This window comes from Gobio gobio (genome assembly GCF_949357685.1).
Source record: "Gobio gobio genome assembly, chromosome: 10".
Classification (NCBI taxonomy): Eukaryota; Metazoa; Chordata; class Actinopteri; order Cypriniformes; family Gobionidae; genus Gobio; species Gobio gobio.
Window position 1 is genome coordinate 20,158,178 of NC_137116.1, and position 14,233 is coordinate 20,172,410.

The window sequence follows — 14,233 nt, forward strand, 5'->3', positions numbered from 1 at the left end:
TGGTACAATACAAAAGAACAACTTGCAGACTGCCTTACCAAAAAGGGGACATCAGCTTGTCAGTTACTGAAGGCACTGATTTAAGGACTAAGGAAACTTTGTTAAAACAAAGTCTGTCTTTGAGTTGTACTCCAGCGCGTGTTGAAATGTGCTAGGTTGTATCCTTGTTCAAGGATGTAATTGTTCAGTATGTTTTTTGTTGTTGTTTTTAAGAGAGAGGGAGTTTAAGTTTAAGACATAAGAAATGTGTTCATGCACATGTATACCTCTGTGCTGAATATAGTTTAAGATTGCACATGACCGATTACCAAAAGGAAAAGGGAACTCTTATTATGAAGTCCCCGGAAGTGCAGTTGTTGTTGTTGTTGTTCCCCGAGCACCAATGCACAATATACAGGTGATCGTTAAACCACTGAAGTTTGTCTTCTTTAAGTATAACAGGTGGATCTCGAACACGAGATGATGAAGGAGAACAATAGGTTACTGTTCATAACCCCGGTTCCCTGAAACATTGAGTGGAGAGATCCACCAAGCTTCCCCACTTGCTGCACAAGAAGCGATTATGCTCACTGAGGAAAGGTAGCTTGTGCATTATGCACCTTGTTAAGGGGTTGTCCCTTATCTGGCATTGGGCACGTGCTCCTGTCTGTGAAGCCAGACTTGATGCAATTGAATGCTTCTGCAGCGGTCAGCTATGGATGCCCCATAGGTGGATTGATGTTTCAGAGAGCCGGGGTTACTAACAGTAACCTATTGTTTAATTTTCCACTGAGAGGCTGATAACGGCTGCTCTTTGGAATACAATGCAAATGCATCAGTTATTGCCAGTGGCGTACCGTGGGGTTTCAGTCAAGGCCTTCACTATGGATCAACACACCCCACGCCGCTGCCATAACCACACACACACACACACACACACACACACACACACACACACACACACACACACACACACACACACACACACACACACACACACACACACACACACACACACACACACACACACACACACACACACACACACACACACACACACACACACACACACACACACACACAATCAAATCATGCACTGTATGCTCTACTGTTACGAACCCCGCTTTCAAAGTGCTCTTTGGGAAGGTCGCAAGCAACATAAAAGGACACGTGAGACAAAAAGGCAATTTAACTATTTATTGATACCACTGCACTCACGTGTCACCGTTTAGGCAACTGGTGAAATTAATCAAAATCAACCAACATAAAAGGACACGCGAGACAAAAAGGCAATTTAACTTTTTATTGATACCACTGCACTTATGTGTCACCGTTAAGGCAACTGGTGAAATTAATCAAAATCAACACACTGACACAACTCATACTCATAAACAAACAAATAAAAACACAGAACATCAAGAACATCAAAAGAGACACAGATAAACACAGCTTGTCAGCTAACGTTACCGGCTTGCACACAAAGCTTGCGCAGTCCGTCATCCGCAGCGGCCATAGCTCATTTAACATAGATCGCTCACAATCCGCGAAAAGTTCAAACGGCAGATGACCTCAGCGGGGGGTAGCGCCGACACATCGCTGGGCCTCTGGGACGTTCTATCAATACACATCAAAATCTGATTGGCTGATGACACACTTCAGTCAAAGTTATGATCCAATGGAAAATGGCAGCTTCAACGGAAGGCTAGCTATTCTACTAGTGCTGGTCCACAGAGCTGTGATGCGTTTAGATGATGAAAATACAGCTCAGCCTCACAAAAAATAACCACATTCTTTCTGGAAATATAATTGTAACGTACTGAAATAGAAAGTAATTGAATTTAGATACGTTCAGACACATTCATTGAATTATGAAAAATATATATATTTTTGATTTTGACAGGGCCAGCAGAGAAGGCCCTGATGGCCCATACAGCCCACCACTGGTCATAGCCTTGGTAACGCAAGAGTTTACAGATTATGAGATGTAAATAGTGACCGCGTTATGGAAGATGATCAAATATTTATTTTAAATTTATTATACATTTTTATTTGTGTTTGTCACTCAAATAGCACGCTTAGCCAGCTACAGATTAATTGGTAGCCTGGCAACAGACAAGTGACCAATTGTGAGTTGCGACATCACTACACGTATTCTACCAGCACGGTTGAGAATTCCGGGCGAGAACAGTTTGTAATCATGCCGTGCCATACCAAGCTCAAGTGGAAACACAACTGGAACCGATCCTTACTGTTCTTAGAACCTTTTGACCTGATGGGGGAAAAGGTGCTTAATTTGCCAATTCTTGGATATGGTTGTCATGACCCTACTGTGTCCACAAATGATAATTGAGTTAAATAATTCAATATTAATTTTTTTTTTAACCTTCTATGTGTCAGTTGAGACTGAGTGTATGTGTGCTTGAGCTAACAATGTATGCAGTTGTTAACAATGTCTCCAGTCAACTATGTTTCTTGTGAACTATTTATTTATTTAATAATAAATTACAAACATTAACTTTTAGGCAGATATCAAATGTTCTGTCTTTAGTTACCATAGAGAATATCACATGGACATCTGTGAAAAATAAAATTCTTAAAATTGTTTTAAAACAATCACTGTACATATGGCAGAACATAGTAAAGAACCCTTGAATACATGTTACTTTAATTTGTCCATAACATTAGTTTACACATTCACCAGGGTAAACATCCTTTCCATTGTAACATCAAAATGGTGTTTAATTATTAAACTTGGCAACTAGCAGATGCTACACTGATCAAATGTATAAACTGAGACCATTAGTAATTTTAAAAAAGCATTTTGTTTTTGTACTTTTTCTGTTTATGTGAAATGTACCTCAATTATAGAAAGAGCCTTTTTTATGCACTTCATACAACAACTGCATACATCCACATATTTTTTATATTTTTATTTTTATCTTATTTCCTATTTTTATCTTTTACTTGATTTATTTATAATTCTACTTATGTTAATACTTTTTATTCTAATTTTATTCTATTTCTATTTAATTTCTTGTAACTGTTATTTGCACTGTCCATGGAGCGGACCTGTTTACATTTCACTGCCAGTTGTATATTGTGTATATAACTGTGTATGTGACAAATAAAACTCTTGAATCTTGAATTTAAGTGACCGTAGATATCAAGAGACTATAAATAAAAAATAAAAAAAATCTGTAAAGAGTCTAGATGGCGCTATAATAAGCAAACTTACATGTGTGCAAAAAAAAGCAGAAATGTATGGGCTAGAGTCAATACACTCAAATCAAATGGTCATATAGATTTCCTGAATTTTCAGAAAAACATACTTTTTCAAAACCATCTTAGGGTGATTGTCCAACTCACTTGGAAATTGGCATGTATTCAAAGATTCTTCTGAATAATATTATTATTATTTTTTTTTGTTGGTCAAATTCAAAAACAATTAAAAAAAGAATGTTTGCAATTATGTTTCTGAATAGTATTATGATTGAAAAAGTATTATGAATTAAAAAATGTTATGACATGGCTCTGCTGTTTTAATCAGGTGTGCCGTTGGGTGCTGAAATACAGGACCAGTAAGAATCCATTAATCCAGATGACTATCCTAAACCTTCTGCCTCGACTCGCTGCCTTTCAGCCACACACTTTCACTGGTAACCCACCTACTTGTGATCGTCTTCCAAAACTGATTTTTGATTTCAGTTTCAGATTTTCAGTTTTGTCTTTCTAATTTAGTGACACTGTTTTAATCAAAGCTTAAATTGTAAAATCCATTGTGGTGCCGCTGTGCATATTACAATAATTTAGTTTAGCTGCACTTTTTTTGATTGACTTTTTTTTCAGTTTTGTTTTTCTTCTACCCTCAGATCAGTATTTACAGGACACTATGGGGCACCTGCTGGGCTGCCTGAAAAAAGAAAAGGAACGGACGGCAGCGTTTCAAGCATTGGGTCTGCTGGTGGTGGCTGTAAGGGCCGAAATTCAGCCTTACCTCACCAAGATCCTGGAGATTATCAAAGCCGCACTGCCACCTAAAGACTTTGCACACAAGTAAGAACCAGAAACCATCCAGTGGGCATACAGTGATTTTTAAGCAGATGAACCACAGACTATGGCAACATTATTATCCTTGTTAAATTATTGAATTTTTTATAATAACCTCAGTTGATCCTGTGCAATTGGCTGTTCAAGTTTCTTTCTTGTGTTAATGTATTTTCACTTCTAAGTTTGTTCATAGACAAAAGTAATGAAGCCACCATCATGTTTAAATGCAACTGTTAGTACAACTTGGCTTCTTTTTATTTGCTAATGTCCTATCATTATTTGCTATGTTTGGCGTGTGTGTGTGTATATATGGTTCTCATTCTAGAGATTATTTTTTTAGTTCCCTGGGAGAAAAAGACTACATTTTAGTAGAAAATCTGATATTTAATTTTGTCTAACTTTTAACTTCTAATAGTACAACTTGTACTAATAAGTTAGTGAGTATGCTGTCCAATGTTTATTTGTGCCAGGCAACACGATCAGAGTTCATTATAAAATTGAGCTCATATGTTAATTCATGACTTTAAGTGTGGCATACACAATCAGATTTTAAAACTCTCCAAGTGTTGTTACTGTTTCACTAAGCATGAAAACTTAATGTTATGAATTTGATTTTCTTTTTCTCCCCCTCTCCTGTGTTGTACTCTTTTAGGAGACAGAAGACTATGCAGGTGGATGCTACTGTATTCACTTGTATAAGTATGCTGTCCAGAGCTATGGGGCCTAGCATCCAACAGGATGTCAAAGAACTTCTAGAGCCCATGTTAACTGTTGGTCTCAGGTACTGTAACAGTCAAACTACTTTGAGTTAGTGTTTTATTCTCAGTTTTTCTTAGTTATTGTTAGTTATTATTAACTAATCAAATTATTAACTAATAATAACTAATGACAATAAAATAACTACTAAACTTAAATGCAGTTGACTGTGCACAAACCTTTTGCTTGTATTGTACATGCTAGAAGATTCAGACATCAGTTCCTCTGTCATCTGTCTGACTCATCTGCTCCTTCTCTTCGGTTAGTCCTGCTCTCACCGCAGTGCTGTACGACCTGAGCAGGCAGATCCCACAGCTAAAGAAGGACATTCAGGATGGTCTGCTAAAGATGCTTTCACTTGTGCTCATGCACAAGCCTCTGCGTCACCCAGGTATGCCCAAGGGCCTGGCATACCAGTTGGCATCACCCAGCCTGACCAACATCCCTGAGGCTAGCGATGTGGGCAGCATCACCCTGGCACTGCGTACTCTCGGCAGCTTTGAATTTGAAGGTACCAATACACTTTAGATGATGACGGTTAAAATTCCATTTTCTTGTCAGTTTATTTATTAATTAATTCTACTAGGTTTTTAAATATTTGTTTGCTAAGAGCTACTATTATTTATGTACTTTCATTAATAGGCAAGGCAAGGCAAGGCAAGTTTATTTGTATAGCACATTTCATACACAGTGGCAATTCAAAGTGCTTTACACAGAAATGAAATAAAAATATTACAGTTATAATAGGAATTAAAAGAAATAAAAAATAAAGAAAACATTGAAAGATAAAAATAAAGAGTATAATTAAGAATAAAAATAAGAACAGGGTTAAATTTAAGCATATAAATTAAAATGCAAGCAGTTCGGACAAAGCACGTACAGTGGCACAGTGCTCATTCTGTAAATGCACTGCTGAACAAATGTGTTTTGAGTCTGGATTTGAAAGTGGCTACTGTTTGAGCACATCTGATCTGATCAGGAAGCTGGTTCCAGCTACGGCTGGCATAATAGCTAAAAGCAGACTCTCCTTGCTTTGAGTGAACCCTTGGTATTTCTAATTGACTTGATCCTGATGATCTGAGTGATCTGTTGGGTTTGTATTTAATCAGCATATCTGCAATGTATTGAGGTCCTAGGTCATTGAGTGATTTATATACAAGTAATAGCACTTTAAAATCGATCCTAAATGTAACTGGAAGCCAGTGTAAAGATCTGAGGACTGGTGTGATATGGTCATATTTTCTGGTTCTGCTCAGGATCCTGGCAGCAGCGTTCTGTATGAGCTGCAGCTGTCTAATGGTCTTTTTGGGAAGGCCGGTGAGGAGACCATTACAATAGTCCACCCTACTGGTAATAAAAGCATGAACGAGTTTCTCTAAGTCTTGCCTGGAAACAAAGCATCTAATTCTTGATATGTTTTTGAGATGATAGTAAGCGGATTTAGTTATTGCTTTGACATGACTATTGAAACTCAGGTCTGACTCCAAAATCACACCAAGATTCCTGACTTGATTTTTTGATTTCAGGCCTTTAGCCTCAAGATATGCATTCACCTTGAGAATTTCATCTTTGTTTCCAAATGTAGTAATTTCAGTTTTGTCTTTGTTTAACTGAAGAAAGTTTTGGCACATCCAACTGTTAACTTCATCAATGCATTTACATAGAGAGTCAATGGGGCTGTAGTCATTAGGTGATAGGGCTAAGTAGATCTGGGTGTCGTCAGCATAGCTGTGGTAAGCCATTTTGTTATTTTTCATTATTTGGCTCAGTGGCAGCATATACAGGTTGAATAGTAGTGGTGCAAGAATTGACCCTTGTGGGACTCCGCATGTCATGGATGTCCACTCAGACTTATGGTCACCTATACTCACATAATAACCTCTCCCTTCTAAGTATGACCTGAACCATTTGAGGACCATTCCAGAAAGCCCAACCCAATTTTCTAGCCTGTCAAGAAGTATGTTGTGGTCAACAGTGTCGAATGCAGCACTGAGGTCCAGTAGTACCAGAATTGATGTTTTGCCTGTATCTGTATTGAGGCGAATATCATTTATTATCTTAATGAGGGCCGTCTCTGTGCTGTGATGCGGTCGGAAACCAGATTGAAAATTGTCAAAGTATCCGTTTGAGTTCAAGAATTTGTTCAGCTGACTGAAAACAACTTTTTCAATGATCTTGCCTATGAAGGGGAGATTTGAGATTGGTCTGTAGTTGCTCAATATGGAGTTATCCAGATTTCTCTTTTTCAGGAGAGGCTTTACTACTGTGGTTTTTAGGGAATTTGGAAAAGTCCCAGAAAGAAGTGAGGCGTTTACCACTTCTAGGAGATCTGCTTCTAAACAGTTAAACACACTTTTGAAAAAAGAAGTGGGGAGTGTGTCAAGGGCGCAGGTTGATGTTTTAAGGTGCTGTACTGTTTCTTCTAAAATTTTACCATCAATTGCTTCGAAATCAGTCATAGTAACTTTCTGAGGCTGTGGTCTGATCTGATTCACCCCAGAGAAACTCAAGGATGTGCTGATCGCATTTCTGATATTAATGATTTTCTCGGAGAAGAAGGAGGCAAACTCACTGCATTTGCTGTCTGAGAGCATTTCACTGGGAATGTGACTCGGGGGGTTTGTTAGTCTCTCTACAGTAGCAAAAAGAGTGCGTGTGTTGTTTATGTTTCTGTTTATAATATTTGAAAAGAAGGTCTGTCTAGCTTTGCCTAGTTCCACATTGAAAGCACGAAGACTGTCTTTATAGATCTTATAATGGACTACAAGTTTTGTCTTTCGCCACATGCATTCCGATTTCCTGCATTGTCTTTTCATTAATTGCACCGCTGTTGAGTTTCTCCAGGGTGCTTTTTTTTTGCCACTCTTTTTCCTGGCTTTTACAGGAGCAATATCATCAATTACACCCTTAATTTTTGAGTTAAAAGAGTCAAGGAGAAAATCAACAGAGTCTGCAGATATGCTTGGTGTTAGAGATATAGCCTTCATAAACAGCACACTAGTGTTCTCATTTAAGCATCTCTTTTTGACAGAGACAGATCTAGTTTCAATGGCAGGAGAGATTGATATATCAAAGAAAATACAGAAATGATCAGACAGTGCCACATCCTTAATAACTATTGATGAAATATTTAGACCCTTACTGATAAGTAAATCTAAAGTGTGTCCACGATCATGTGTGGGTCCGTGAACATGTTGTGTCAAATCAAAAGTGTTAAGAACAGTCATGAGATCTTTTGTTGTACTGGATTCAGCATTGTCAATGTGAATGTTAAAATCCCCAGCAATAGCAAAACAGTCATACTCAGATGAGATTGCTGATAACAGCTCTGTAAAGTCATCAATAAAGGCCGGAGAATATTTCGGAGGCCTATAAATAATGATAAGCAGGATGCGTGGTGCACCTTTTAGCACAATGCCCAGATATTCTAGAGACAAATAGTCACCAAATGATACTTGCTTACATTGATAAACATCTTTAAATAGAGCTGCGACCCCCCCCCCCCCCCCCCCCCCTTCTGACTGGTCTGCAGACACTCATAAAAGTAAAGTTAGGAGGGGCTGTTTCATTGAGGACTGTTGCACTGCAGCTGTCTTCTAGCCACGTTTCATTTAGAAGCAAAAAATCTAGGTTGTTTGTGGATATTAAGTCGTTGACTAGAAATGATTTGTTTTTAAGTGAACGGATGTTTAAGAGTGCTAACTTAACAGTATTAATTTTAATTTTTTCCCCCATAGTAATCTTAGTTTGACAATTAACAGGCAGCAGATTAGATGGGTTTGCCATACGGCCTGAGAAAGCCTTGGACTTTCTATCACGTAACAGAACAGAAATAGAGAAAGATAGAGACACACTGGGCTCACGCATGTTTTGTAAACATTTGATAAGATTGCTGGTGACTTTGCGAGGACCCAGAACACGTCACTGAGAGCTGGTATCAGTTGTTTTTGGTGCAGATGGAGGAGGGTGTGTGCCCTGACGTTGTCAGGGCACACTATAATGTACCTATTGGTCAAGGACCAAGATGTGCAATCCTCTTTCTGCTGGCTAATGTCCTGCAAAGTTTTGCTACAACATTTCAACACACCAGCCTGGAAGTTTCTAGTATCACCTACTAAAGTCAAGTCAACTTTATTTATATAGCATTTTTAAAAATGAAACGATTACCGGTTTCACGATAAACCACAACAAAATTTTATTGACGGTTAGTAATATCGTTTACAATTGAATTATCATTAAAACCGCGTGTGATTATCACGATTTTGAAAACTGCCGGTAAATCCTGTCGAGTCAGCGTCAGTCTGGTGCAGGCGCAGCGCACCGCTGTTTTCTGAATGAGAAGAAATGGCAGAAGGCAGTGACAGCCCCGGGAGATTTTTCAGACTTCTAAAAGGACCAAATCTGAGGCGTGGTCATATTTTGGCTTTTACAAAAGTCCTGAGGGAAACTTAATCGAAGATGGTCACCCTGTCTGCAGAACATGCCAGAAGAAAGTCACTGTAATAGGGGGAACACTTCAAAACTACGAACGTAAGGCAAGTGGACTTTGACCTCAATACCAAAACTACGTCTGGGAAATTATAACGTGAAGCAAACGAACAAATTCAGACAAGACTAGGGTGATATTAAGGGATAATAATCAGGGCTTGACATTAACAACCGCTATTTGCGGGTGTAATGTTATTTCGGCTGCACACCAGCCACTTTGGCGGTTTAACTTATTATAGTCTTCTCAAAAGCCATCTGTTATAATCGCGTTGCGCATTATAACCACTTACACGTGTTTTGAGTTTATGAATGCAATGTCTCATAATCAGAGGCGTTCAGATTAGCCAGAGTTTTGTTCAGAGCGCGCGCTGCTCTCACTCTCACTTATCGCACTCAAAGCAGAGATAAACGTGCGATGTACGCAGGAGATTCACTTATCATACCGTGGTTGACTGTTTCTGTTCTATTTCAGCAGCGAAAATAGTTTCAAACAAACACCGCAGAACCACAGCGCATCTGATATGACTGGCATAACGCAGGCGAATTTAGGGACCATCTCCAAAGTTACATACAACATTGGTAACGTTATACACGTTTCAAACTCCACTTGTATTTGAAGAGAATCACAGTCATAAAACTGACTGTAAAGTGTTCATCTAGGTGTCAGGTATGATGCACACATTTTTATATTTAAAGAGCACCTATCATGGCATTTAAAATGTTCCAAATATTGTTTTAGAAGTCCCCAACAACAGTTTTGCATGCATGCAATGACAAAAAAGACTTTAGTTTTCTTATAATATGCATTTATTTTTACCTGTTTTGACAGCGATTCTCAAATGATTCCTTTAGTGATTCACTTTTCAAAACCCCGCCTTTACGTGACGCTAATCTGCGGTGATTGGTCCGATGACCCAGTCAGTTGTGATTGGTATAGTCTGTGCAGATATTTTCGGAAACGGAACGCCCATCAAAGTCTTATAGTGACAGTAATTTGTTAATATGTGTCAGGAGTTATGAATATGAAAACCGCGTCGGTACTGTTTGATTTTAATATGAGCCTCAGCTGATCTCATTCATAAAAAAAACTCCTCTATTCTCCTCACGAAGACTCGCAACAAATCAACATCCCTCAGGGCTTTTAGTTCAAAAGTGTGCAGATGAGGAGACATATTGATAGATTCTCATATGTCTGTGTCAAATTTCTAAACAGAGGAGTATTTTTTTATTCAATACTTCCTCAAAATGGGCAGATTTAGCCTAATCATGAGCGATTGAGTCTCTTATGTGTTGTTTTCAATTCATACTGGCAGCCGGAGGGCGCTCTGTGCACATGTAATCCATATATGGTACAGACAGACGAAGAAGATACCATGTGCCATAATAAAAGTCCATAATAAAAGCTTCCTGAGATCGCGAAACATACATTTGACGACTAATAAACACTCAATCGCGACGATGTATGGTTTGTCTTCAAGCCACTTAGTCTTCAAATGCTCATCTTTGGGCAGATGAAAAAAGTTTGCTTTTGAGTCGCACTTCAGAACACAGCGTCTCGTGGCCATGATGTTTTCTAGTTTTCACTGGCGTCTTGGAGCACAATAAGTGGGCGTATCGTATTCAAATAACTTGACAAGTTGACGTCATCTAGTCAGAGAAAAAGCTTCGGTCTTCTAACGATTCTTAAAAATGACTCCGAGTCGACTCTTACTTTTGAAAGAAAATAACTATATATACGGTGCACTGTCATATTTCAAGCTATCACAGGATGTTTTTGTTCACTTAGATCTATGTTACACACTACATGAAAGGTAAATTTCAAAATTCCATGATAGTTGCTCTTTAATAAAATAAACTGTCAAATCATATGGAAATATGGATATGCATTATTTCACCAGGATACTGTGGGCTCTTACACAAAATATGCTGATTTAAATGCATCATTGCTGAACACTGATGAGAATATTGCTTGAGAAATATATTTACAGAGATAATATTAGAGATTATATTTACACAAAATTTTTATTATTTATGCGTTATGCGTTGCTATTGACGACGGCCATTAAAAGGAAGGAAATCCCACTGAATAGAATTTAGCTTAAAAAAGTGCATAGAGCTGCTTTTAGTTATTTGTTGTTAACTTGTTGAAATGTTTTAAGTGTGTGCATCTGTTCTTTTTGAACGTTATCTTTTCATTTGAACAAAACCGTGATAATATTGATAACCGTGATAATTTGGGACACTATAATCGTGATGTGAAGTTTCCATACCGTTTCATCCCTAAGCATTTTATACAATACAGCAGCTTTACAGTGATAACATAAAAAAGATTAAATGATGCAAACAGATATCACATTGGCTGTGCTTCATTTTGCTCTTAAAGAAAATAGTGTCATTGTTCAGCTGAAGTCAGTAAAGTGTTGATTCAGTTCCGTTGTAAATATCATCAATTCTTAAATTAGTTCATTGCATCTATAAAGTAGTTCAGCAGAAAACAGTGATGTCATAGTCCATCTCAGTTCAGTTCTCATCCAATCAGAGGTGGGTAGAGTAGCCAAAATCTGTACTCAAGTAAAAGTACAAGTACTTACGGAAATATTTACTCAAGTAAAAGTAAAAGTAACAATCGTAATATTTACTTGAGTAAGAGTAAAAAAGCATTCGATGAGAAAACTACTCAAGTAGTTAGTTACTAGTTACTTTCGATCTGATTGATAAGAAGTGAAAACCCTGAATTTCAGGCTACTTGGAGAGCTTTCACACAGCTCTCGGTAACACTTTACAATAAGGTTGTGTTAGTTAACATTAATGCATTAGTTAACATGAACTAACCATGAACAACACCTCTGTTCAGCATTAGTTAATCTTTGTCAACGTTAGTTCATAAAAATCCAGCTGTTCATGGTTTATTCATGTTAGTTCACAGTGCATTGACTAATGTTAACAATATTTGAATAATGCATTAGTAAATGTTTAAATTAACATAAAGATAAATAAGTGCTTTATAAGTGCAGTTCAATATTAGTTCATGTTAACTAATGTAAGCTAATGAACCATATATATATATATATATATATTAGTGTGTGTGATTTAATGGTTAAACAGTGTAAATTAATGGTGTGCTGGGCTAATTAGAGCTCTTCTTAAAACATACTTTGTTCTTATATTTTTATAAGTATATATAATAGGCTATTCTTTAGGTAGGAATAAAATACAATACCGTTTTTATTTGTATGTATTTTCTACACTTCAGACAGGTGTCTGTCCGGATTTGTGTATAAATGCAAGACGTCACATTAGGCTATTCAATTTGTTTCATTTTGTGAAGAAAAGGAAATGTAAATGTGAAGATGTGAACGTTTGTTCGTGGACGTGTGTTGTTTGGAGGATTCAAACGATTTGTCATTGCTTGCTCAAGAGCGCATATGAGGAAAACACTCGGACAGTGTTAAATAGTATTATAATAAGGGAAAATTTCCCATAGTTACCAAATGACCGTTAATAGTGTTCAAATATAGGCATTATTGTGACACTTACCGCTACATGTTCTTTTCAGGGTAGAATTCTTGTATGCTGAGAGATGTCAGTTCGTTTTGGTGCACACAACATGCATCGCATTATGAAACTATTCTTTTTGACATCTTGGAGTGAAAACATAGACTGAACTTGAGGCCACGGGCAATCTGCCTCCCGTAGCTCACACACATCTTCCTCTGCTCCGGCCATCATCTTCCGACTAAACGCGCGCTAATTATAAGCGGGTGATGCGTAGCAACCTCTCGCGAAGCAGCCTCTCCAACGTTTCGCGAGACTTGCGAAAGTCATATGAACTTATTTTAAAATATATAATATAATTATTACCATTTGACGGTAACGGAGGAACGCCACCGAATGTAACTAAGTAAAAGTACAGTTTTTTCACAAGAAATTTACTTGAGTAAGAGTAAAAGTACCCATCTTTAAATCTACTCTAAAAGTACAAGTTACCCAAAAAATTTACTCAAGTAAATGTAACGAAGTAAATGTAATTCGTTACTACCCACCTCTGCATCCAATAGTGTCCAAAATCCTGTCCTGCCAGCATCAGTCTGGTGCAACGCACAACGTTGTTTTTTGAACGAGAAGAAATGGCGGAAGGCAGTGAAAGCGCTCTGGAGATTTTTCAGCCTTCTAAAAGGAACAAATCTAAATTTGTCATATTTTGGCTTTTAAAAAGTCAAATCTGCAGATTCGTCTTCGTGACCATCACACACTGTTTTGTAGCCAAAACTACGTCTGGGAAATAATTGGACACAAAATGTTGTTTTGAGTTGAAATAATTTGATATTACTCACTTGAAATTTATTTTTAAATTTATATTTACCACATAAATAATTACGGGGCATATTGGATTGAAATTAATGTTTTAAATCTTGCCTGTTTATAAATCCATTTTGTACAGCGTACAAAACAATTGTCCAGACAAGATGATCACAACAATATTATAGTTGTATTAATAGTGAAGTCCTCTGATTTCATTTTCAATGCAATCAAAAATGGAGACGCAAGACATGGCAAGGCAAGTTGCATTTAAATGAAACGAGAGAGCGCCTCCGTTGTGATGCATGGATGTGCGCTGTTATAATGTCGTATGATTCGTTCAAAAGGATAAGAAAATGCCTCTTCTAGAATCTGCTTGCTGCACAAACTGCCACAGACTTTTACAAAGGATTGCAGTTCTTGAAACAAAGTTATTTGCGGAACCATCCAACTAGACGAATCACACAGCAGAGCTTCATCATGAACGCCCTCTGCACACTGTCGGTGAGTCCCATAAATGTAGTGCTACTCAAAAGGTAGAGAAACAAGTAACTGATCAACACACTAATCGATGGCACAAACAGGGAGCAAGACCCAAAGGCACTCGAGACATCAGATTGTCACGAGCATAACATATTGCCGCAGTAGCAAGCTCTACCCCAGA

At 37.7% G+C, this 14,233-nt stretch overlaps 1 protein-coding gene across 1 annotated transcript in view; it reads left to right on the forward strand.

Annotated features, from left to right (window-relative positions):
• mtor (mechanistic target of rapamycin kinase) overlaps positions 1–14,233 on the forward strand; it is a 479,149-nt gene that overhangs the window by 90,708 nt on the left and 374,208 nt on the right. Inside the window, exons 8-11 of the mRNA XM_079827620.1 lie at positions 3,527–3,635; positions 3,849–4,032; positions 4,679–4,807; positions 5,049–5,293. Coding sequence (XP_079683746.1) covers positions 3,527–3,635; positions 3,849–4,032; positions 4,679–4,807; positions 5,049–5,293 — 667 coding nt within the window. The remainder of the gene's footprint in view (positions 1–3,526; positions 3,636–3,848; positions 4,033–4,678; positions 4,808–5,048; positions 5,294–14,233) is intronic.